The sequence below is a fragment of the Astyanax mexicanus genome, chromosome 20 (genome assembly GCF_023375975.1).
Source record: "Astyanax mexicanus isolate ESR-SI-001 chromosome 20, AstMex3_surface, whole genome shotgun sequence".
Classification (NCBI taxonomy): domain Eukaryota; kingdom Metazoa; phylum Chordata; class Actinopteri; order Characiformes; family Acestrorhamphidae; genus Astyanax; species Astyanax mexicanus.
Genome location: NC_064427.1, coordinates 19498526 through 19525318, shown reverse-complemented (window position 1 = coordinate 19525318; position 26793 = coordinate 19498526). Strand labels below are relative to the sequence as shown.

Below are 26793 nucleotides of genomic sequence, written 5' to 3'. Positions count from 1 at the left end.
CTCTCTCTCTCTCTCTCTTTGCCTGTCTGGCTCTCCCTGTCTGTGTCTGTTTCTCTCTCTCTCTCTCTCTCTCTCTCTCTCTCTCTCTGCCTGTCTGTCTGTCTGTCTCTCTCTCTCTTTCACTCTCTCTCTCTGTCTGTCCGTCTGTTTCTCACTGTCTATTTCTGACAGTTGTTCTTTCTTTCTTTCTTTCTTTCTTTCTTTCTTTCTTTCTTTCTTTCTTTCTTTCTTTCTTTCTTTCTAACGTGTTATTAGTACTGTAACAGTCTGCGGGAGGCATTAATGGAGCGCGTGCGTTCTGAAAGGGGCGGGGCTGAACTGAGCACTGTTGTGAATGGCAACCGCTTCATAACACGCGCTGAAGCGCACGCACAGATAAACACGCACACAGATAAACAAAAACATGGAGAAATTCCCACCTAAATTCAGCAAAACTTTAGTGACTCCTGACCCGCATTACATACCAGGGTAAGAACCGACCACTGACCTGTCTGTCTGTCTGTCTGTCTGTCTGTCTGTCTATCTGTCTATCTATCTATCTATCTATCTATCTATCTATCTATCTATCTATCTATCTATCTATCTATCTATCTATCTATCTATCTATCTTTCTGTCTGTCTGTCTGTCTGACTGTGTGTTTACCTGTGCAGGTATGCAGGTTACTGTCCGCAGCTGAAGTATCACATGGGGAAGCCGTATGCGCAGCTGACCGCGAGGCTGCTGTCTGCGCCGGATGTTGCTCACTCTCAGAGGCTGGTCCTGCAGTCGGGACGCTTGCCCCCCACCCAGACCGACCCGGGGGAGGGTCCGAGCCGGAGCTGGAGCGGGCCAGGCAGGCACAGGGAGTGAATACCTGGATACACAGGTTATATACAGATTTATATAGTACATACTCTCCTGATACTGAGATCATTCAGGATACTCTGTACATGAGCAGATTTTTGTGGACACCTCACCTAATGAATGAATTGGAGTTCCACTTAATACTTTTGGATGGGATGAGTTGCAGATGAGTTGGGGACAAGGTGGGGTGGTGATCATCATCCATCCTACTACTAATAGTCTTGTCACTGAATGCAATCAAATTCTCACATCAATGCTCCAGAATGTTGTAGAAAGCCTCCTCTGTACAGTAGATACAGTTACTCCAACAAAATCAGTATTACTTTTGTCCATGTCGTGTCCAAGTTTTTAAAACTGTAACTTTACAGGAAAAAACCTTTCTAAACCTTAATGGTCGTAAGTGTAAAATATTTTATTTAAAAGTATTTTATTACTAATTTTGGAGCATTTCTATTGATCACTTTGTCATAAAATTCTAATTATGTCAAATTATATGAAAAATTAATTGACAAAAATGTGATTTAGGTGTTTTATAGACATTTATAACATTTAATTATTTTTGTTTGCCATTAGATAACTTATTAAAATATATGTGTGTTCTGTGTTCTTTAAGGTTTTGTTCCTAGAAGTCAGAACTATTTCTCGAGGACGTACACAGAGGTGTGTCGAGATGCTCTGTATGAGTTTGAGTCTGATATAAAGAGACGGATCCAACTAACTTCATCTGATCATCTGCCTGCAGTGAACTACAGCCTGCCGGACTTTAGAGTAACACACACTCTCTAACACACTGTAACACACTGAATTTTACAATGACCTCTGCCACCTCTCATTGGCCTCTTAAGCTGTGCTGCAGCAGCGTGGTGTTTAATTATGGATGCAGGAGAGATTGGGTATCTGAACAGGTCCAGTAGCACAGTCTCATTAACCAGGAAGCAGCTTCTACAATCTGTCCTGCTCTCACAATCAGATTCACTGCAGTTACACACCCATTGTGTTCAGCAGACTGAGCACATGCAGCTTGACTAACTCTAATTATTGCAGTATTAAAGGGTTACCCAGTAACCTGTTCTTGCTGACAGATCTAAACACTGTAAAATAATGCATAAGACTCTCATGGGAACATAGGAATTACTGTCCTGTTATTAATAATGACGCATCATAATTTCTAAAAAATACATATCTGGAATGAAATTCTAATAAAATTAAATCCACAGTAAAGTTAACAAAGAGTCTTCACCTCTTCTTCTTCTCCTCTTCAGCCGCCGAAACTAAACACTCCTCTGACCGCCATCTCTAAAGACCCTGCTCCATTCAGACCCGCGAACCCCTGGAAGCCCCTCGGATCTCCGTACTTCATGCCTGACAGCAGTCCATACAAATACTTCATATCAGGCAAGACACACAATAATAATGTTAATTCACTGTATAAAATAGAAATGAATATAAATTTAAACAGAATACACTGATTTAATAAATCTTATGAACCCATATTTTTTCACAATAGAATATAAAACATATCAGATGTTGAAATTGAGATATTTTACCACTTATCACGAAAAACAAAGGCCCCTCTTTTAGTGATCTATAGGCGAGCCGTCATCCGCGCACCGTGCAGCTTGATTCAGGGCATGTCAGAGTGCTGTCGTAATGACGGGAAAAGTACACCTTGCGTGGCATGTACTAATTCTCTTAATTAATCGTGGGTGTGGTGTGTTTTTGGGCGTAACGTGAAACAAACCAATCACAGTGTCCCTTTTTCATCATTCCCTTTAAAAGCAAGGTGTGCTCTGACTTTGGCAAATTGCTATTTTAACGGTGCAGCTACTTGGACGTGTCCAATGCTTCTCAGCAGAGGAAACTGAGATGCTTGTTCATGCTGGGAAAGAGCTCCAGCAGCTCATTTATTTATTCATTCTGTCTATTGCTGATGTAAAAGTTGGGTTTGTGCTGCTGTTTGTTTATGTGCACCTGTGTTGCCAAGATAGTGATGAACGTCTGACTGTTGACATCTGTCTAGGTTGTATTCAGTCAGTGGAGCTTCTGTGTTTTCTGTTACCAAGATACACAAGCAATACTCCAGAAATTTAACTGAACACACCTCATTTCCAGATCACCACGCCCATCAGTGTAGATATATTCAGAAGCTCTGTTGCTATTTAAACGACACAGGAAAGTAAAAGGCGTGAATATAAGACTGTTGGTGGGGTATAAGATAGCAAGGAGCATCGTGACATGATGAAATCAGTGGCGTGCACAGACATTTTGGGGGGCAAGTGCTCAGGGGGGAAAAGGGCACTTTTTAGCGCACGTGGAACACTTCATTATAAAAAAATTACACGCACATGTTGAATGAAATTTGACTTTTATTTGTAACATTCTCTAAACGTGAGTTTTCAATGGAAAAATGTCACACCACCAACTGATAAAATACATAGTAGTTTGGTGCTGTATGAGACATTTTACTGCACAACAAAATGATTTCACTTTGGGTTTAGAGGGAAAACGGTAGGATTTTACTTGATGTGTATGCTACCTGGCTGGTGGGACACGGGGGAGAACAAGCCGTGCGTGCTGTGCTGAAGACTCGCTGAACTGAACTGCTGCTGCAGCGCACGTGACAGAGGAAGAGAGAGGTCGGGTGTGTGAGAGCTGAATTCAGGGCATTCTGTTTTCACTCGTTTTTAATCGCTCAGGTTTTCAAAAGATCATTTCAAACCGGCCTCAGTAAAATCTTAATAATAATAATATATATGTATATAAAAAAAGAAGAAGTTTCAAAAGGGCAGAGTTGGTGATGCTGATGTCTATGGCTGCACGCCTCTGGATGAAATATATTAATTGACAGCAATACTCTCTCTGTTATTCTCTGGGCTGCAGGTTTTACTGGTTATGTCCCCAAATCCCGATTCCTGATCGGAACCGGCTACCCCATCACCACCAACCAGGCGCTGATCCAGTTTGGGAAGCAGATGAAAGCAGGAAACAGCGCCATCGCCCTTAAGGAGGACGACAGCAACCTACCCTCTATTAACACCATCTATTCCCGACACCACGGCATCATACCCTCCTTTACTGGCCACGTTCCAGGTACTGATATACAGCTCTGGAATAAATTAAGAGAACACTTCAGTTCCTGAATCAGTCTCTCTGATTTTGCTATTTAAAGGTTTATGTTTGAGAAAAATGAACTTTGTTGTTTTATTCTATAAACTACAGACAACATTTCTCCCAAATTCCAAATAAAAATATTGTCATTTAGAGCATTTGTTTACAGAAAATGAGCAATGGCTGAAATAACAAAAAAAAATACAAAGAAAACAAGTTCATATTCATAACGTTTTAGGAGTTCGGAAATCAATGTTTGGTGAAATAACCCTGGTTTTTGATCACAGTTTTCATGCATCTTGGCATCATGTTCTCCTCCACCAGTCTTACACACTGCTTTTGGATAACTTTATGTCTTTACTCCTGGTGCAAAAATTCAAGCAGTTCAGCTTGGTTTGATGGCGTGTGATCGTCCATCTTCCTCTTGATTATATTCCAGAGGTTTTCAATTTGGTAAAATCAAAGAAACTCATAATTTTTAAGTGGTCTCTTATTTTTTTCCAGAGTTGTATGTTCCTATGTATTTAAAAAAAAAACAGTTAAAGGAAACCCATAATGCAAAACCTTTTTTTTTTGCATGCTTTTGTATTTTTACTTGGGTCTCGACTCTATGCTATAAACACTCCAGTCGCCAAAAAAAAAAAAAAATCCATCCATCCATTTCTTTTCTGTGAATCAGCTGAAAGAGTTTGGTGTCACAATGAAATGGAAACCTGCGTAGAACCTCTCTGATTCCACCCCTCACCAGTCAATCCCCACCAGAGCTCCACCCACTAGATCAGTTGAAGAAACTCTATTTCGATCTGCTGGTTGAGAACCTCATACAGTACACAGCAGGATTAGCCAGCAGACTTCCTCCGAGGGAGGGATCTGTACCTACTGTCTGTGGCAAGTCAAGCATGTTAAGCATGAACTAGGTTTGATAGTGTTTTTCATGTGGTAAATGCTCAAAATAAACATGGGGCATGGGCAGCAACAGCTTGTTTCCATAAAAGTGACAAAGCCCTTAAATGGCTCATTCTAAAAGGTATTAAAACTGGCAAGAATAAAGCTGGTGAGATCTCTTTATGTGAGAGTAATTTTGTCCAAAGAACTTCATGAACATTTTTAATAACGTTTTAACCTCAGAAAGAAATGCTTATGGTCTTTTACTAATTTTCCAGGTTACACTTCTTCTTTTATCATTATTTTCAGTAATGTTTTATTTTCTTTTTATTACAGGTTACAGATTTCAGTATGGCCAGACGTTTGGGCAGCTCACCAACAATGCCCTGGCGAACACCCAGAGATAAAGAGCGAGTGATGGGTCAGTGGACTTTCAGCTGGATCCCACCAGCAGACCTTTCAGGAATATTTAGTGGCAAATAAAGAAATTTGTGTTGGCAAAACATGAACTAAACTACTTTATTCTTATGTTGGTTGAGCTGGTATGTTGAGTTTCAATCAGACCATGAGAAATTATAAAGCAAATGAATGATTGTACACAGTAAATAGTGAATAAAATGGCATAAGTTATATTTTTCAGGTAGACTTGCAAAACGTGCATAATGTTGTCTTAGGGAATGTATGAAAAAAATACAGTTTTAGTCAGGTTACAACAAAAATATAGTAAGAATATAAACAACCAAATATACTTCTTTACATATTCTTGTACATGACCCACTTGTACACCTCATTGAACTGGACGTAGAAATGCCATTTAAAGTTAGGGGAGGAAATGGTAGAGTTGGATCTCAAAACTCCATCACCCAGAATCCCCTGCGGTGATTAGATTAGCGTCAACCAGCTGCACCTGTGCATCACTCTATATAAACACCAGTCAAACAAGTCGTCTCTGTCGCACCTTTGTAGAAGGTTAATAAAAGTAAATAAAGTATCTCAAAAAAAAAAAAAGGTAAAAAGAGAGAACTGTGTTTTAGTTTGTTAAATGCCATTTTGTGGCATTTCCTTTGTTTTGTTTCCCGCCTTTTTTTTTCTGCACGTCTTCTGAGAGTTTTTTTTTCCCCACCCATTCTCCAGTCTCCTTGGTGGAGAGACAGTTGCACAAGCACATTTCTTACTACATTATTATTTCAAAACTATTAATAGAACTGACTAATAAATAATAAACAATATATCCATATATACAGCAAATACTTTAATTAAATATATACACATATATTCATTATATATGCATCATATAAATCTTACTATCTGCTCTGCACTTGAACTCAACACCTATCCCACAGTAACATATAAATGAACATTAAAATGAACAAATACATGCTTTTAAAAATAAGTTATGGTATAGTATGATATAATAACTCATGATGCCATAGAGGGTTAGGTATCTTGTTTTGTTTAGTTTGTGCAGTTAAGTTATGATTGTAGAGAAAAGTTAAGACATGGTTATTTATGATGATCAGATAAATCTTTATTATCACAGGAATCTCATCAAGCAATGTTTAACACCACTTACTGAGGGGAAAAGGGAGGGACTCACAAAATCACCCATGTAAAACACAGTAGTAAGAACTGCTGGAGCTGGATTAGCTGTAATGGAAATAAATTGGGTAGTGTACCTCCTGGTGAGAGACTGTTGACTGATAGACATGCTGTATAGTGCATTCAGACTTTGGGAGGGGGCGTTTCATGGGACTGAGAGAAGCCAACGAGTGTAGAGCTACAGGATCTACAGGTCCAGCTGTAGGTAAATGTGCTGCAGGATCCAAACAGAACCTGTAGAACCTCCATCATACCCAACCATATAAATCTCATCTCATCTTATAATCAGACTTATATCTATAGTGCATTAGTCAACTGTGCATCGCATATCTGGATTTAGGGGCGTGTCGGTGTGTCTTTGTTATCATGAAAGCACAAAAAATACTCCTTGCACAGCACAAAATGCGCAAAAAGCATGTACTGGTTATCGTAATTAATCATGGTGTGTCTTGGGCTTAACATGTGCCAGTTTTCATTCCCTTTAAGAGTCAGGTGAGCTCTGACTTTGGCACTGTGAAGATACACCAGCAGCTCATTTAAGGGAACAGTAAAACTATTTTATTCTTTATTCTGTTTATTGTTGAGGTAAAAGCTGGATTTGTGCACTGCAGCTGTCTGTGTGTTGACTGTTGACTGTTGTCAGGATTTTAATCAGTTAGTGGCGCACCTGTATTTCCTGTCACCATACTAGAAACATGCCAGAAATTTACCTGAACACACCTTACTTCCAGACCAAAATGCCAAACCATCAGTGTACATTTATTCTTAAACTCTGATGCTATTTTAGCTGAGTGGGTGCATGTCTTGAAAATAGAATGTTGACGCGGTGTAAGATAGCAATGAGCACTAATACGGGCTCATAAAGCTTTTTATACAACAGTTAGTTCCGACCTTACAATCTAATTGGTTGAGAGGTGTTCTAGCCGTGCTGATATATGTGATAACATCACGGCCTTCTAACACTAAACTTGTATCACTCCGCCGACGTGTTGCCGAGTAACAGCGTATACAAGCTGGCTCATCTTTTGTGGAAAAAAGAAAAAGAAAATCACTCGGTTAATGCCGTCTGACAGTCAGAACGCTAACCAGCCAGGTTAATGCTTAGCTAAAGCAAGCTACGCTAACCTAAACACAGTCCAGCCAGCTAGCTAAAACCAACACCACCCAGCAAAACAAGCAGAAATGCTCAAAAAATGTGCAGCTTTCACCTGAAGACGACTCCACAAATCAGGAGAGGAGAGTATTAGCTTTATTTCACGCTCCTAACGTTACCATCTTCACTTATTCCCAATTTTCCTTTTAAGCTGACTTTGGTGATGTTAGTCTGCCTGAACCATACACAGTTTTGTAGTTAAGTTTCAGTTCTGTTACAGTTGTTGTGGAACTACTTTTTGGCGGAAGGCAATATTTAAACTGAATTTCTTAAAGTTCTTTGATTTATTTTCTTTATTCATTTTGTAAAAAAAAAAAACTGTTGTATAAAAGCAATAGAACACTCAAGGTCGTGTGTTATCACGAATAACATCACTGCTGTGATGATCTACGGCCGAATCACACTCCCTCTCGTGTTCTATTGCTTAAATTGCATTTCATCAATCAACTTCTGAGGGCTTCTTGATGCACACAGATTAAACTTGTCCAGCTCCAGCAGTGCTTTAGACTGTTCTGAGATTATTAAATGAATGTACTACCTCAGCAACATCTCAACAATACCTTAGCATCATATCTCAGTTTCAAAAATACCTCATGTATGACTGGCCCAAGGTCAGGCCACCCACATCCTGCATAGAACATCATTCCTATTAAAACTATACTCTAATATATCTCCAAACACTCTCCAAATGCTCATACTGTATATACATTTACTCTGCATGCTTTTACCAAAATATTCATAAAAACAGACCACATATGAAGTGTTTCACAGGGAAATCTCTCTGTAGGTTGTTGTTTCCATGCATGCAACCCTTACATAAACCCTCATGCTGGGGAACACTGAGACAACTGGAGTCGAGGACTGCTTTTCATTGTTTCTTCTGGAATCAAAGGTATATAAAAAAAAGGAGTTTATCCTGCTTTTGTTGGAGTAACTGTCTCTACTGTCCAAGAAAGGCTAGATTTCTAATGGATTTTAAAGCAGAACATTGCTGTGAGGATCTGATTGATCCTCACACTCATGCCCAATGTAGAGATACCTATGTTGGTAAGTTTCTCAATTTTTTAAAAATAAAAAAAAGCATTAAATTTCCAGTTAAATATGAAAAATTGTGCAATTAAGAGTTTCAGCCTCTAGAGGGAGCCTCATACTAACTCTTAGCTTGTGTGCTGGAAATGAGTATGCACTGTATGTACTGATCATCAGCCATAACATTAAAACCATGAGAATGTTAATACTTCAGGCTCAGTTCAGACTGCAGCAAATAATTCAGATTCTTTTCTAAAATAAATCGGATCAGACTGGATTTGGACTGGATATACGTAATGAAATACTGCATGGAATATGCGATTATTAATGTTCTATCACGTTACTCATTATTTTAGAGATGTTACGGATCTGTGGTGTTAGCCATGATGCTAATGCTAATCTGCCTCTACATATAACAGTCATGTACTGCCAGAAAATCCTGACAGAAATGTTGGTCTGGTGTGCTTTCAGTAACCTTTCAGTTAGAAATAGTGTTAAAAATATCACGTTATAAGAAACCGTTCTTCTTGATGCGGTTTGTAATTTTGCTTCTGTCCACGTGTCCTTTCTCGCACGACGTCCATGTGGTGCTTGTGCTTCTAGTGTTGTTGTTACTATAGTTTTGCCTTAATCTGGTTTCTCACTGCCTCTGATTGGGTCAGGGTTCTCACTGTCTCTGATTGGGGCAGGGTTCTCACTGTCTCTGATTGGGGCAGGGTTCTTACTTCCTCTGACTGGGTCGGGTTTCTCAATGCCTCTCATTGGGTTGGAGTTTCTCACTGCCACTGATTGGGTCGGGTTTCCTACTGCTTTTGATTGGGTCGGAGTTTGGGGTTCTCACTGCCTCTGATTGGGTCGGGGTTTCTCACTGCCACTGATTGGGTCGGAACTCAGGGTTCTCACTGCCTCTGATTGGGTCGGAGTTCGGGGTTCTCACTGCCATTGAGTCTGGGTTTCTCACTGCCTCTTATTGGGTTGGGGTTCCTCACTGCCTTTGAGTGGGTCGCAGTTCTTACTGACTCTGATTGGGTCTGGGTCTCTCACTGCCTCTGATTGGGTCAGGGTTTCTTACTGCCTCTGATTGGGTCTGGGTTTCTCACTGCCTCTGATTGGGCTGGGTTTCTCACTGCCTCTGATTTGTTCTGGGGTTCTCACTGCCTCTGATTGGGTAAGGTTTCTCACTGCCACTGATTGGATTGGGATTCTCGACGCCTCTGATTGGGTCAGGGTTCTCACTGCCTCTTATTGGGTCAAGGTTCTCACTGCCTCTAATTGGGTTGGGGTTTCTCACTGCCTCTGATTGGGTAGGGGTTCTCACTGCCACTGATTGGGTCAGAGTTCGGGGTTCTCACGGCCTCTGATTGGGTCGGGGTTTCTCACTGCCTCTGATTGGGTCAGGTTTCTCACTGCCACTGATTGGGTCGGGGTTTCTCACTGCAACTGATTGGGTCGAGGTTCTCACTGCCCCTAATTGGGTCAGGGTTCTCAATGCCTTTGATTGGGTCAGGGTTCTCGATGCCTCTGATTGGGTCTGGGTTTCTCACTGCCTCTGATTGGGTCGGGGTTCATGATGCCTCTGATTGGGTCTGGGTTTCTCACTGCCTCTGATTGGGTCAGGGTTCTCACTTGCTCTGACTGGGTCGGGTTTCTCACTGGCTCTGACTGAGTCTGGGTTTCTCACTGCCTCTGATTGGGTCAGGGTTCTCACTTCCTCTGATTGGGTCGGGTTTCTCACTGGCTCTGATTGGGTCTGGGTTTTGACTGCCTTCAATTGGGTCGGATTTTCTTACTGCATCTGATTGGGTCGGGTTTCTCACTGCATCTGATTGGGTATGGGTTTCTCACTGTCTCTGATTGGGTCGTGTTTCTTACTGTCTCTGATTGGGTATGGGTTTCTCACTGTCTCTGATTGGGTCGTGTGTCTCACTGCCTCTGATTGGCCGACTCCCTGCCCCACACTGACTGGGCCAGCAGGTCCACCTGTGATGCTCCGAGCTTCAGCCACTGTGAGGGAAGCCTGAGGGATGGAGAACAAACAGACATGACATTCAACAACATCTGGCTGTGTCCCAATTCCATACTATACCCTACCTAACTACACTATACACTTCTGTAAGGTATGTGCACTCGACTTTGTCAGTATGTAAATTGGTCATGATGTGTTTCCTCAGGGGACGGCTTGGCTTGGTGATCGCTCACACCTGTATAAACTGTGAGGTGTTATCTTGTGAGTCAGCAAAGAGATGAGAATTATGGGAGTTGGAACGAGGCCTGATACAGTTGATACCTTTAATTGTACCTTTTTACATTAAATTTAAGGCATTTAATAATAATATCCAGAGTGACACAGTTCTTCCTTTAGAGTCAATAAGAGTCTTGCCCAAAGACTCTTATTGGTGTAGCGCAGCATTCAGTCACCCAGGACTGGCAGGTAGTGGTGTTATCCACTGCACCACATCAACCATAATTGTAGTGGGAATACGCCATTGAAGGCACTAATTAATATGTTTTATTGAAACATTTTAATAGGTGCGCTAAACTCTAAACTAAGACTCTCCCCACAATTAGACTTAGACTCCATTACTCCACATGGTGGCGCTATAATAAAATGAATAGGGTTAATAAACCTGCAGTGAAGAATATTATTTGTTAAATTTATTGGTGAAACTGACACCATTAAATCCCTAAGTAATTCCTGCTATTTGATTATCTAGGAGTATTTGCATCCTTTTCTCAGAATAAAAAAACAGTACAATTTATACAGTTTTTTTAATTAAAATCTATTTGACTCAAAACTATATCTGAAAAAAAAAATCTGAAATTAGGCCAAAGGTGAAACTTCCAGTCTATAACTTGGGTTAGATTTGAATTGAAATGTGTAAAATTATGCATCTAATTTTTTTTTTATTGTTTTGAAAATATATATTTCTTTTATCGATTTTTTCACCTCAAGAGTTCAGAACACAAAAAGCATGGCCAAAATTTAAAGTATATGAATTATGAAATTAAATATTTCAAGTTTTTTAAAAGCCAAGTAAATTGAACTTTTGAAGAATTAAAATTTAAATATACAAAATGCAGATTTAAATACTTTTACACTCAATAAGAAATTCCTATTCTATTATAACATTTGCATTATAACATCAGCAATGGGTGCAATTTGAAGTAACTAAATGCAACACTCATTTGAAAAATAAATCTACTGACCTGGATCTCTGGGTTTGGCTGTTGTTTGGTTGCGTCTGTTGAACCACTGCTGGGGTTCTGATCGCAGAACCGAATAGCCGAGCCCAGCGCAGCTCTTTGTGAGGCTTATCCTGCTGAGATATTTCCACTAAACCCACTGCCTCAGTTTCACTGGTTTCCACCACAATATCTTCATCTTCATCACCATTCTGTCTCTGAGGAACAGAACCAGAACCAGTTCCCACCAAAACGCCCTCGGTGACGGGTGTCTGACTGAGCCACCATCCGGCACATCCTCGTTCTGAAGAAGAAACGAGACAGACAAACCTCTGCTCATCTTCTTCTTTGTCTTCTGGAGATAAGAGCTTTGGCTCAGGCTGCTTACAGAACTTCACCGAGCAGCCTCTGAAGTTTCGAGCAGTATGGCCGCCAGCAGCTCTACAGCGTTCCCTCTGAAACGGTCTTTCTGGAGGTCTGTCGTTCTTCTGAACGGAAGGTTTCTGGAGGAGCCTGTGGTCTGAAGGGTCCAGAGATCTCGAGGGTTTGTGTGATGTTCTTCTCTGCAGCCTCACCTCAGAAAGCAGGTGGAGGTCGAAGGGTAACTGGTTCAGCGGCTCAAGAATCAGCAGGAGCTCCTGGAATAAAGATCTGCCGGCAGGTCCCTGAGACAGAGCCAGGAACGCCCAGGGCTGGTAGTACTCCTCCACCACGTCTGAGAAGAGAGGAGGAGGTAGGAGTAAAAAAGGAGGAAAGAGTGAGGGGGAGTAACATGATAATAACAGTGTGTTAGAGTGAACAGACACTATTTAGACACCAGTTAGCACTGGAATTGGAATATTTTTTAAATAAAGTTTTTTGAGTAAAGTAATAATTTATTTTTAATAATTTTGTAACATGTTTTGAATACAGTTTTTTTTTTAAATAAAGTTGTATTTTTTTATAAAGTCATATATTTAAATAACGTTTTTTAAATAAAGTCGTAATATATATATTTAATTAAGCTGTAATATTTTTTAGAATAAAGTTGTAATTCTTTTTATTAAAATTCTATTTTTTAAATAAAGTCCTATTTTTTTTAGAAAGTTTTAATATTTTTGGAAAAAAGTAATATTTTTTTTAATAAAGCCCTGATTTTTTTTTAATAAAGTCATATATTTTTTAAATAAACTTGTAATATTTTCTTTTAATAAAGCCCTGATATTTTTTCATAAAGTTGTATTTTTTTAAACAAACTTGTAATAATTTTTTATAAAGTCGTAATTTTTTTTAGTAAAGTCATAATATTTTTGTTAATAAAGTCGTATTATTTTTTTGAATAAAGTTGAAATATATTTTGAATAAAGTCCTGATTTTCTTTTATAAAGTCATATTTTTTAAAATGAACTTGCAATATTTTTTAAAATAAAGTCATAATATTTTTTTATAAAGCTGTATTTTTTTTATAAAGTCATAATATATATTTTAATAAAGACGTATTATTTTTTTAATAAAGTTTATGATTTTGAATGGTTGTAAACAGCCGTAGGTGTTTTTCTCAGAGAGCAGCTCTTACCTACAGAGGCGTGCAGTTGCAGAAACCAGGACTCCAGAGCGCGTAAACTACGAGACATTATATTTCATACTGTTATTACATAATAAACACCCTGTTCCCCTGATTTACTGTTAGTATTAAACACTGATCACATTCCTTGAGTAAAGAACTTACTTCAGCAGCCCCATGAGGAACGCATTAACCCTCACACTGTGATTGGTCAGCTGTGAACACTTCCTGACCACCGACACCAGACTGTGCAGAACACGAGTAGATGCTCCTGAAGAAAAGAAGAGAAAGAGGAAGACACTAAAAACACCTACAGATTCAACAAGAACCAAGATAAAAAGAAAAAGAAAATTGTGAATCTTTCCAAGAGACCTAGTGGTTAGGATACTAGTGATTATGGCGTACAGTCAATGAAAACCCAAAAATCACTATCTCAGAAAATTAAAATATTATATAAGACCAACTGGAACTTTTGGCAGTGTTGGCAGTGTGCCAGTTCTTGCTGGAAAATGAAATCCACATCAGCAGAGAGAAGCATGAAGTGCTGTAAGATTTTCTGGGAAAACACTGCACTTTTTATTTATTTATTATTTATATAATATATATTATTATACTAATATTACTTAAAATAATAATTTTTTTCGAGACACTAATTTTTGGGGTTTCATTGGCTGTAAGCCATAATAATAATCAACAATAAAATAAATAAATGTTTAAAATTCATCACTCCTTGTGTAATACATCTATATATAATACTGTAATTTAATGCTGACTGTACAACAAAGGAAAGTTTTGATGGCAGCATCAACAGAAGACAAGAAATCAATATTGAAAGGATGATTTAAACCCAATCTATCTTTGTTAAACTTGTGGTGTGGCTACTTTTTGGAAATTCTTATTTTGGAGCGGGCAACAGCTAGATTCTACAGCGCTAAAGTGACATCAATTCATTTTTGGACTGATGTCATAACTTATGTAAAAAACTTCATAATGTTGATGTACATCAGGAGTCAGCAATTAAATTTGGTTGAGGCCAGATATTTTCCAATTCTTCCATGTTTTCTGTTTTGAAAAATGAAGTGTAATGGTATGGAGTGCTATAAACCAGTAGCTCTGCAGCCCAGAGGGTTGTTGAACCCAATTGCAGAACAGTTTAATTCAAAGCAGGTAAACACAAGAAGAAAGGAAAGATAAACACACCGCTCCTCACGCGGGATCAAACCCGTGTCATCAGGGTCCGGCCTAATACACAACCGCTGCCCCAGCTACTGAATTTTGGGACACAGCTGGGAAAAAAAACACCCTTATAAGGAGTTAGGGAACCCAAGAACGGGCAGAAAAACAAGAACGGGCGGAAACTATAGTCAAGCCGAGCGTGACAGAGAGAGAGAGGGGAGGAATATAAACAAAAGCTCATCAGAGAAGCATTTATTTTATTTTATTTTTTTATTATCGTTTATTATAGTTCAAACAACCTCACGGGCCAGATGATTCATGCTTGATGTTTCCTGAATTTTACATACTCTCTTTTTTTTTAACTGTTATATGTAATAAACCCCCCCTTTGTACAATTGCAATATTCTATAATAATAATTAATAATTGTAAGAATCATTAAATAAATACCTGGTTGTGTCAACGCTTCCACCACACTCCAGGGCTTATTACGCCGCTGTCCAACAATCAGGTCCAGCTTGAAAGCTTTCAGCCCATCCTGCAGGATGTTCTTGATGGCGGGGCAGAGCTGACCCAGGACCAGCTGGCTGATGGCGGGACTCAGAAGGCTGTTCCCCAGTCTGATCTGAGATCAGATTATAGAACAGTTAGTTAGATGGTTTCAAACTTCTGCTTTACTGGAAAAACTACAGATTGTGTGTTTTTAGATTGTGAGAGCTGCTCTAATTGGATCTCCGGGGACGTGTTTTGATGCTGATGTAATTCGCTTCATGTTGAAGCTATGAGAGTTGTTTTGCCCTATTTTGCCCTATTTTTTCCTGCTTTATGATTCACATTCTTTGCCTCTCGTTGTCTCCTGATAGTACCTTCTCCTCCGGGTCTCTGCTGGGACTGAAATGGGCTGTGATCGACTCCACCGCTAAGCCGACGCTCTTCAGCATGCCTTGAGAAAACAAAACAAAGAGACAAAATAATGATCTGTAGCAGAGAAGCTCCTCTCAATGTTTAGAGAAAGCATATATGACCAATTATATTGACAATCAGGTCAAGGTATTAATAAAAACAGACTGGGAAAAGAGGCTAAAAACAAATGTTTTGTAACATTTGGACATTTTGCAATATAAAAATGGTAGTTTAATGCCTACTATAGACATTTACCAAACATGTTACCTTGATTTTCACCCAAAATGTAACATGTGCCTAATGTTAGAGGTTGGCGACAAGCTAATGTTGTTTTTTAACAGACATATATTATATTTCCAACAAGAATTCAAAGTCTGATTTTAACCAAATGTTGGTTTTAGATGGACATTTGGCAATAATAAGAAATGGCTTAAGGTTAATGTCAACCAAATGTTTTCTGATGGATATGTGTGTTTAATATCCAACCAGAATTCAAGGTCTGTCTACTGTTGGAGCTTGATTTCAACCAAATGTTGATTTTATATTTTCATTTTTCAGTATAAACTGCTAGTTTAATGGTACTTGGAGACGCTTCACAAATATGTTACCTTGATTTTCATTCAAAATTTACCATCTGTCTAATGATAGACGTTGACGTCAACCCAATGCTGGTTTTTGACAGACATATACAGCTCTGGATTCAATTTAAGTGAGCTCTTCAGTTTCTGAATCAATTTCTCAGATTTTGCTATTTATAGGTTTATGTTTGAGTAAAATGAACTTTGTGTTTTACTTCATAAACTACGGACAACATTTCTACCAAATACCAAATAAAATATTGTCATTTAGAGCATTTATTTGCAGAAATGGCTGAAATATCAAAAAAGATGCAGAGCTTTCAGACCTCTACCAGTCTTACACACTGCTTTTGGATAACCTTATGCTGCTTTACTCCTGGTGCAAAAAAAAATTCAAGCAGTTCAGTTTGGTTTGATGGCTTGTGATCATCCATCTTCCTCTTAATTTTATTCCAGAGATTTTCAATTTGGTAAAAATTAAAGAAACTCATCATTTTTAAGTGATTTCTTTTTTTTTTTTTTCAGAGCTGTACGCTTAATTCACAACCAGAATTTAAGATCTATCCAATGTTGGAGCTTGATTTAAACCAAATGTTGGTTTTACTGAATGATTTTCAGTATAAAAATGCTAGATTAACTCAGATACACAGATTTGCTGTTTGTACAGATAAACTAGTGCTTAGTACTGATGCTGTGTGCTGAACTGAGGCTGGAGGATTCCTCTAATAGGCTTTAACTGAGCGCTGTAGTGCAGTATTTTGTGCCGGCGCTGCACAATGAGGCAGACTCGGATTTCTCTGCAGCCTCTGCCTCCCTGTAGGGGCTCGCTTTGAATTCTGACCTACTTTTAACTCTCCTTGCCTTGGATTGGCTAATGCAGCGTGTATGAGTGTGTGTGTGTGTGTGTGTGTGTGTGTGTGTGTGTTTATGTGCAGGAGTCTATTTTAGTGGGGATGGTTCTACTAATCCGAGGATGTTTTTGGAGAAGATGCCACTTCCGTTTTTTGATGTCTTGTCATGCTTTGATTATATGATTAAGTATTAAGCTGTAGAGCCCATGTGCACACACAGTATATCCCATAATATCTAACCAATGGGTTTTTTTTTTTTGGAAGACATATTGTCCTAGAAATAATTGTGATAAACAGTAGTATTGTTTTTTTATTTCAAGTCACTAATATAGTAATAATAAATAGCATTATAATGCATTTACATTATATTTATTTTTTTATAGAAAAATGAACATTAATAATTAGGTTATAAGGAATATTAATTAAAGGTTATTGTAAATGTGAAATATAAAAACTATTGCCACTAAGTATACACAATGGGAAAATGTAATATTTACAAAATACTGTATATTGATGTTATATTTGTCATGGTCATAATAATATTGTATAATGTACAATAAAGCTCAGATCACCACATGTTCACATGTATATATTTTAATGAATACATTTATCTACTTTTAGTTGCACCCATTGCTGACACAGATGTGCAAATGCACACACAGATTATCTATTCTAAGTATATGATCGAATTATTGCCAATATATTAGGACTATCTGGAACAGATAAGCATTGATACCTATTGCTCTAATGCCAGGTGTGGGCTTAAGGGGTTAATTTCTGTTCAACCGCTGGAGGCAGGACCGGGGGCGGGGCTGGAGGCGGGACCATTTAAGGTAAGGGTCTTCCAGTTGTTTTTGGGAGGCAGCTAGTTTAGTTTGTGCTCCATTCATTAGCCTGTTATTGAAGCATTTAGCTTAGCTAACCGCTCCAGATGGTGGACGGTGTGGTATTGCGGTTATTACATATATTCCAATGGGATGCTATTATTGTTATTATTATGGGCGGGATCTTTTTGGTGTCTGGGACATGTTGAGATGCTTTGCCGGTCACACTACTGCAATAAATATGATAATAATAGGGTCATATGCATGTCCATTCATCTCCGAATGAGATTAAGATCGAGTAATTTCGAGAGTCAGGGCTTACAGCATGAATGATGAATGAAGTTCAACTCATATAGCGCCTTTCTAGAAACCCAAGGACTTTTTACAATTTACACGTTTTACCTACAACCATTCATTTTCAGCACTCATCCACACACCGGTGAGAAGCTGCAGCCAATAGTACACAGAATACTCTTAACCGGAAACCACCAGAAACCTGCAGGACTGCATTGGGCACTACAGCATTTACCCAGGACAGAGTATCAATCCATATCTGGGCACAGTCTTAAATTCACTTACACACAGTCTTAAATTCACTTTTTTCAGAGGACTCATTTAGCTTTATTGTTTATTAGTGTTTATACAAAGGTACTGTGGGCATTGTGAGAAGAACACAAAGAATATAATTGTTTTTTTTTTTTTACACACCCACACAAACTTACATACATACCACACACTTTACACATACACACCAGATCATTTTAAGGCAATTTAGAGTATCCAATTTACCAGATCAATTTAGAGTATTCATTGTTTTTGGACTGTGGGAGGAATAGAAATAGAAAATCCACCCAGATAGAGACTTGAACCCAAGACCCCACTGCTGGGAAGCGAACCTGCTAACCACTAAGCCACCGTGTCGCCACAGCAATGCTCCAACATCTAGAAGAAAGCCTTTTGGACATTTAGATTTACAGCAGTTATCCCAACAAAAGCAGGATAAACTCTTGATAAATCTTTAATACCGTTGATTTCAGACAAATTTACAATTGAACAGCTGTAGATTCAGCAAAGGTTCAACCCTGTCTCTCACCTTTCTTCTGCAAAAGATCGATAGACATGAATTGACTGGAGGCGTCTGGTGACAGGCAGAACTCCTCGGGTGGTCCGTCGGTCATGGAACAGGAATCGCTTTGCTGGCGCTGCTCTGCAACCTGGAAACCTGCAGGGGTACAAAACAGGGCAAAGGCTGCATTAACATAAAGACCTTCAACTGGAGAGATTCTACGCTGTGAATGGTTGAAGAAGGTCTAATGAAGTTGTACCCGGTTGGTTCTTGGGTTTGAAGAGCGTGGAAGTGGTGCTGAGATCCTTTTCAGTGGGAGCAACATCTTGAAGGTCCCTTTGGTTTAGTCCTTGAGATTTGAGCGATGCATCTGAGGTTAAGGAGGTCACTGAGGTAATCGCTGGAGAGGAGGTATCAATAAAACCGTTAGAATGTTCTTGGGTTCTTGGCACCTCTTTCAAGACAAAAGATGGGGAAATCTTTGAAGGCTTCGCCTCAGAATAGGGTTCTTGCAAAGGTTCCATGGTAAGAAGCATCTCAAGAGAGCTCTCTTGCAGGCTAGAACTCATTACCTCCAGTTTAGGGTCTAAAGTATTTGGGCTACTTAGTGTCTGGTCTGGTTCTGGATAGTTCTGGACCAGAAGTGGGCTGGGCTGAGCCCAGTGAGACTGATTCTGAGGCTGAACAGGGCTTGGTGTACAGGTGGAGCAAGTGTCGGAGCTAGTCGCTGCTTCCAGGTGAATTGACGAGTAACTTCCCAAGGGTGAAGGTCTTAAGTAGCTTGGCACATTTTTGCATTTTCCAGTGCGTTTGGATGCGCTGGGTTTACAGTGTTTGTGGCTGATGTACTGGTTTAGCAGGGAGCCCAGACCCTTGCTGTGCTGTTTTCCTGATGGTGGTTGAAGGACGAATGGCTGGATGGGAAGAAATGTGGGCCTCTGGGCTTTAGAATAGCGTACCACTTCTAGAGGCGGGGCACAAGCTCCTATAAAGGGTAACAATGAGGAAAAGTCAACCAAAATGTACCATTTAAAAGAACTACTACTACCCAAGTTAAAAGTTTGTTAGCATGCTTGTTTCTTCCCAAATCAAAAGTATTAGTTTAAAGAACTATGCTTCTTTTGTTGGAGTAACTGTCTCTGCTGTCCAGGAAAGGCTTTCTACAAAATTTTGGAGCATTGCTGTGAGAATTGCATCTCATCCCCAACACCATTAATGATTCCAAATGTACTGGGTGGAGCTTTATAATTAAAATAACACAGTTCCACTACTCCACAGCTCAATAATACAGGGCTTTATACCCCTCTGGCCCATCCCTGGTATTGAACATGGTTTTATATTCAGCAACCAGGGTGGTTTAGGCTGATTGTCATATTGTTCTCTGCAAACAAAGAGTTAGCAAAAGCAGCATGAGCCAATATCCATATTATACTCGGCAATCGGGGCGTTGGCACATGCAACTTGGGCTGATTCCCATATTGTACTTGCCAACCAGGGTACTGGCACATATAGCCTGATTGTTAGTATCCTTGGCAACCAGGGTTTTGGCATATGTAGAACTTGGTCTCAATGTGATTGGGGAATTTGGGCCAGAAACAAGCCTAGATTTGACCCAGAGTTGGGCAGATACAACTTGGTTCGGTAATGTGATATTGCTGTCTGGGTCTTATCCAGAGTGACTTAAAAAAGTAGTAAATTTTAGATAAAAATAGTTTACCAGAACCAAGCCATGCAACAGCTCTATTGCTTGTGAGTCACAACTACTAAGGTCTTAACATAGATATTGCTAGATATCTTGGCAAGAACCTGTGGAAAAACAACAAGATAAGGAAAATGCAAGTCAATTTACCCTCTGACGTAGATGGCATCTCACACATTTCAGAGCTTCCCATCATCCTGGTTTCCTGACTTGTAATTACAGTTGAGTTTAGCCCCAGTGGAGCTTTCCGCAGCGTGGGGGAAGTGCTCTGGGTGAACCTGGAACATGTCGGTGCTTCCATGCTGCTTTCCACTGATGACAAATCCCCACCAGCCTTCTTACAGCGGGCGAGTTCTGCAAACGAGGTGGTGTGATGCTTCGGTACTTGTGAGGAGCACTGTTCTAGGTTTATATGGCCTGGGCAGCTTGATATACGTGGCAAAGTATCCAGCTTTGGTGAGAAACAGCAGTTCTGTTGTCCGTACCAGCTCTGAGAATGAGCAGGATGGATATGTTTGTGGTTTTTGGCTTCTGGACCTTTGCTGGATTTTGGGTATTTTCTTTCTCTTGCTGACTTGGAAGGATCCCTGGTGTTTTTTGCAATTTGTAGTTCAATATTTTCATCAACCTTTGGAGAAAAAGATATACATTGTACAGAATATATTCTTACAGAGGTCCCCAGCTACACAATATAGAGAAAACCTCTATAGTCCATATACTGTAACACCTACAGGAACATTTATGACAACGTCCCATTTTATAACAGTAGTCTCTAGTGTGGAGTCAGTCCCCTTTGCAGATCTAACAGCAGTGTTGGACACTTTTCTAGACTACGCTCCTAAGCACTTGGACACTCTGCTCTGTAACTTTTATGCTTGGACATTTTGTGGCCATGTTTCTTTGGTACCAGAAACTTCACACAAAATTGTACAAGCTGATTTCACAAATTGCAATTGTGTCACCTGATTACAGCACCCTAGACAATGAGTATTGAAGGAGCTAGAATCTTTTGTCAATGGGTTTCAGGTTGGCCACATATATGGATGCCCACAAGGGTCAATAGCGGGACTAGTAGGGGTCACATCTGGGTTGGACACTGCAAATTGGACCTAGATGGGACTCATGTGAGGTTAAGGCAGGCTGTAACAATGAGATCTATTGGGGAAGCTTTCAATACAAACCCATTCAGAGCCCCTGTCCACATGTGACCCACCTAGACTAAACCCATGTGAGCCCTACATGAGTATGATGGCTGACCTTAAAACCACCGATTCTTTCACAAATATTGATATTAGTGAAAAGGCAGACTGCATATAGGAAATTGATCTTGTTCACCTGTGGCAATGGTTTTAGATAGGTAAACAAACCTAAATTCAATGTTGAAAGGTGTGTCCCATCAACTTAATACATGGATTTTACTCTAAGGCTAACATACCTGATGGTCCCTTGGGTCTTCTTGAAGCGTATCCCCTTCGTTTCCTTCCAACTGCCTAAAGAGGAAGTATTCTTTTGGTGGCGTTGTGCTTCCCTGGCTGTGGCCCTCAGAGCAACTGGTGACTGAAGACCATGCTGGACTCAGAGAAGACTGTGACGAGAGGTCACACGTCACCAGTTTGTAATAATTCTGGGTAGAACTCATCAGCCGGCCTTGGCTTTGCAGACAGTCTGCGAGATCAGAAATCTCAAGAGATGGCAAACCATCCGAGCCCAGCAGGTAGATGTTACAATTAGGATCGACTCCACAAGGAGACCAGCAGCGAATGGGCTTGAATGGGCCGTCTTCCTTGGGCGTGGACCCTGATCCATGCGACTGATTGGCAGGACTGTCCAGATCATGTGGTGTAGCAGGAACTGCGTTGTTGGTTTTGTTGTAAATGGCACTGAAGTTGACTAGCACCCCATCGGAGCTGTTGCAGGAAGAGTCGCTGATGTACTCTGATGGCTGTTTTTGAGTAGATGAGTCGGAATCAGAGGTTTTAGGTTGGGCGTAGTTATCGTCCAAGTTGTTCTTGCAAGATCTTTCCTTCAGAAGGTATTCATTGTAGTCCTCCTGATCGCTCCACTCCTGCTCCTCACAGTCCATGAGTATTGGTGTGCTTTTGCTGTCCCTGCGATGTTGAAGACCTGAAGAGTCTAATAGGTTCTTGACTGGTTTGTGCTCTATAGAAGTCCTGAAAAGGTCAGTATCTGTGTCGCTGCAACCTGTGGTATACCCCATGGCCTCATCCTGGGCTCTATTTGAATTTCCATGCAACTGAAATGAGGAGCCTTCACGGTACCTGTGCAGGTTGTCTCCATCCGAATCATCGTCTTCCTCTTCGTCGTCATGAACTTCCAATTCAGGGAGGAATGGATTTTGCCAGCGTGGGGTGCTTCTACTTCCAGTAAAGTCAAAGTCAATCTTATCTTGCGAAAACTTTAACTGGAAACCTGGAGAGGAATCACGTCCACCGGTGTCATCATTGGAGCTGGACTTGCTACTGTGGCTCTGGTGGCTCTGGAAGTCGGAGTCCAATGCTTCCTTTGGAGGTTCTTCCCTCTCAGGCAGTGAAATGCTGTGGGTCAATTTCAAGGAACAAGGTCTTACTGGTTTCTGAACCGGGCTGCAATGCTGAAAACCCACCGACTGACCATGAGCTAGAGGGATGTGCCGAACAATCATGGTCTCGCCTGACAATTTAGCAGAAGCGGCCATATTTTAAACATCTAGCCTAAAGAAGAATTGTCGTTGGCCACAAATATTTGAAGAGACTTAATTTTCTTGGCCGTATGTCTTGTGGAAACATCATACTCCATCTCTAGGTGTTTGTAGAATGACCTGAGGAAGGAAAAGGCAGATTTAATGTCTAGTAGTTTAGTTTAATTCTTCTTTTCACTCACAAAGCTCTCCATAACCATGTCCCATCCTACCTTACTGACTTGCTCCTTTGCCATAGCCTTCCTTCCCATAGCCTTTGCTCTTGTGACGCTAATTTATTATCCTTTCCTGTTAAGATTAAGTAGCAGACTTGGGGTGATAGAGCCTTCAGTCTACATCTGCCTACATTTAGATCACTTTTCAAAACCCACCTCTTTAGATCTGTTTTTAATTTTTAATATAGAAATGTATTTATATTTGTGCTATTCTTATTTTTATGTTCAATTATATGACTGATAAATTTTTGCTTTTTGCCTGTTTTTGCTTTGTATGTAAAGTGCATTTAATAATCTTGAAAAGTACTATTTATATAAAATGTACTATTATTTTTATTAGTAGAAGTAGTAACCCACCAATTAAACAATTCTCTACACAATCCAAGATATCCAATTTAATGAACAATACAAATTAATACATTGTTTTTTTTACACAGTTTCTAGTATTTACTTTTACTTTTATTCGATTGCAGGCAGTTCTAACTTAAGATATTTCATGTTCTATTTGATCACCTTCATTCTATTTTTAATATCCATGCATCAATCCATATAATAATCCATCCATCCATCATCAATCACTTATCTGAGATCAGGTTGTAAAGATAGCAGCTCTAGAAGGGAGTCCCAAACTTCCCTTTCCCTGGATACATCGTTTCAGTCTGCATGGAGAATCCCCAGGCATTCCCAGGAAAAAGTGGAGACCTTGTCCTTGGTCTGCCCCACGATCTCCTCCCTAGGGTAATACCCTGGTGGTATCCTTAAAAGAAACCCAAACCACCTTAACTGGCTCCTTTCCACGCAATGGAGCAGCGGTTCTCCTCCGAGTTCCTCACGGATGACTGAACTTCTCACCCTATGTCTCAGGGAAACCCCAACCTCCCTCCTGAGGAAACCCATTTCAGCTGCTTGTAATTATGATTTTATTCTTTCACTCCGCCTGAAGGAGAGAGTAGGAATTAAGATCGACCCTTTACCATTCTGATAAATGGATAAATTTGGTAGAGCACATTTTGAGTCACTGTATCTTATTAAAGGTAAATTAATTGTATTAAATGTTAATTAATTTAACTTTTTTTGCACCATCTCTAGGTATGTAAGTGATCACTAGTGAAAAATATTTTAGTACTCATCTGTGAATCACTCTGTACATTCTGTACTCTTGTTTTTGTTGGAATTCTGGAACATAAGCATTTTTTTCAGCACATTACTACAATATTACTACATATCATTGCTGTCCAATGAAAAACAAGAATCTTCATTTTTGTTGATTTTAAGTTTACTACATAATTCGAACACATTAATTGTCCCTCAGACTGTGGCAAAATTTGTGATAATTGGACCAATAGAGATACTTTTAAATTTTTTACATTGACTTTCATTAAAAGTTTAGAAGGTTTTTTCTCTCTCCCGTAAAGTTGCTGTTTTGGAGATACTTGTTTTTCATTGGACAGCGACGATATGCTACAGTGCATATACTATCATTTTTATTTCATGGTGTTTTCGACGTCTTTTCTGAATTTTACCACAAAGTGGACATATCAAAACTTGTATATTTCAAAAAGCCTAATATTTACAAAGACAATAACAAATTTAATTGTTCATATTATTGCCTTAAACAGTGATACATTATAAAACGCTCTTCAGTAAATCGCTTAACGCATGTGAATTGTTTTTGGCAGAATAAGAGATCACTATAAATTGATGGGTTTCTTTGATTATACCAAATTTAAAAATATAAATATAATATAATCAAGAGGAAGATGGATGATCACAAGCCATCAAACCAACATGAACTGCTTGAATTGTTGCACCAGGAGTAAAGCAGCATAAAGTTATCCAAAAGCAGTGTGTAAAACTGGTGGAGGAGAATGTGCCAAGAAAAACTGTGATTTAAAAAACAGGGTTACTCCAACAAATATTGATTTCTGAACTTGTTTTCTTTGTATTATTTGAGGTCTGAAAGCTCTGCTTCTTTTTTGTTATTTCTGCCATTTTTCATTTTCTGCAAATAAATGCTCTAAATGACAATATTTTTATTTGGAATTTGGGAGAAATGTTGTCCGTAGTTTATAGAATAAAACAGCAGCGTTCATTTTACTCAAATATTGAGCTATAAATAACACAATCAGAGAAACTGATTCAGAAACTGAAATGATCTGGAAGGTAGAAGGTTTGATACCATTTCTTCACCCATTACAATCCTTTAATATCTGCTCTACATCATAAAACAGGAGTAGAAACTGAATGCGAAGGTTAGATTACAGTAAAACCTCACTCTTAAGGTCAGACTAATAAAAAATGGGCTAATGCATCAAAACTCAGCCAGCCGTAACATCCCTGTATCCTCAGCCCGAGAGCCGACAGCACACTGCCTCTCTGACTCAGTAACTGGGGCAGTCGCACCACATGATCCCCCTGTACTGCCCTGCATCCCTCAATCTCACACACATGCAGAATAACAGATTAAAATTAAGATTATATAGTAAACTGAACTCTTACCGGACAGACAGTCTCTTGGCCTTAAAATCAGGGTAAAGTCATCTTCTGCTTTAGCTTAGTTTCTACCACACTTCCTGTAGGTCTTCACTCATCCTCAGACTGTTTATATCTGTCTCTCTCTCTCTCTCTCTCTCTCTCTCTCTCTCCAGCATCCCTTATTTCCACCCACTGTCTCTCTCTCCCTCTCTCTCTCTTTCCCTCCCTCTCTCGCTCTTTCCCAGTACAGTGGTTGTGAGCCCTGCATACTCCTATAGCAACAGCATCAGTGCTCCCTCTGAGCATGCTCAGTGATGTGCTGAGAGGGATCAGGCTGGTGGGGAAGGCAGCGCTGCCTCGTCTCTCTCTCTCAGCGGGGGGCTAAACGCTGACTCACACACGGGCGATTTATCACAAAACTCAGGACCGCAAAGTTTCATAGCTTCCTCTAATGCACCTTCTGCCATCATGCCTTCAGCTTTGAAGCCTCGACGGAAATGGAAACGGAAATGTTTCGGTCTTAAAATCGAAACAGCTTTTTGAATGAACATATTTATAATTTGACCCATTTTCTAACCAATTTTTCAAGGCCAATTGGGTACCCATCCAAAAAGAACAGTGCCAGTTGTGCTCTCTCAGACTCCGACTGCTGATGCCGAGCAGCATGATGCACTCAGAGCCTTGGGATGGCAAAGTTTGATAGCATCCACTAAAGTGTCTTATGCCATCATGCCTTCAGCTTTGAAGCCTTGATGGAAATGGAAACGGAAATGTTTCAGTCTTAAAATTAAACCCGCTGAGATTGAAACAGCTTTTTAAAATAATATATTTATAATTTGATCCAATTTTCCCAAAAATTCCAAGCAGCATGATCCACTCAGAAGCCTTGATGGAGGAAGACCAGTATCACAATAGAATTAGTGATGAGGGAAGAGAGAGCTCCATCTATGGTACCCACCCAGAAAA

At 39.7% G+C, this 26793-nt stretch overlaps 2 protein-coding genes across 2 annotated transcripts; one reads left to right on the top strand and one right to left on the bottom strand.

Annotated features, from left to right (window-relative positions):
* The first annotated feature begins 287 nt into the window (after nt 1–287).
* On the top strand, nt 288–5840 carry fam166b (family with sequence similarity 166 member B). Its single transcript, XM_022681121.2, is given in 6 exon segments — nt 288–468; nt 652–866; nt 1458–1612; nt 2107–2239; nt 3725–3934; nt 5174–5840. Coding segments are annotated over 6 exon segments (849 nt in total). The 5' UTR covers nt 288–403; the 3' UTR covers nt 5245–5840.
* A 296-nt stretch (nt 5841–6136) lies between these two features.
* LOC103046479 (AP-4 complex accessory subunit RUSC2) lies at nt 6137–26089 on the bottom strand. Its single transcript, XM_022681120.2, has 11 exons — nt 25852–26089; nt 21875–23257; nt 20590–21067; nt 19000–19725; nt 18768–18896; nt 15385–15461; nt 14969–15143; nt 13510–13615; nt 13357–13403; nt 11826–12516; nt 6137–10635 (listed from the first exon to the last, which is right to left on the bottom strand). Exons 2-11 carry the CDS (start codon nt 23132–23134, stop codon nt 10542–10544), a joined length of 3783 nt encoding a protein of 1260 aa, XP_022536841.2. The 5' UTR covers nt 23135–23257; nt 25852–26089; the 3' UTR covers nt 6137–10541.
* Between the last annotated feature and the right edge of the window lie 704 nt (nt 26090–26793).

Bases quoted from the DNA above. Each gene is read 5' to 3' on its own strand.
- LOC103046479 (XM_022681120.2), bottom strand. From the start codon at position 23,134: ATGGCCGCTTCTGCTAAATTGTCAGGCGAGACCATGATTGTTCGGCAC. The intron at 15,462-18,767 runs GTGAGAGACAGG...TGTTTTCTCAAG, and splicing joins CGATCTTTTGCAGAAGAAAG to GCATGCTGAAGAGCGTCGGC. The intron at 10,636-11,825 runs GTCAGTAGATTT...TCCATCCCTCAG, and splicing joins AGCCAAACCCAGAGATCCAG to GCTTCCCTCACAGTGGCTGA.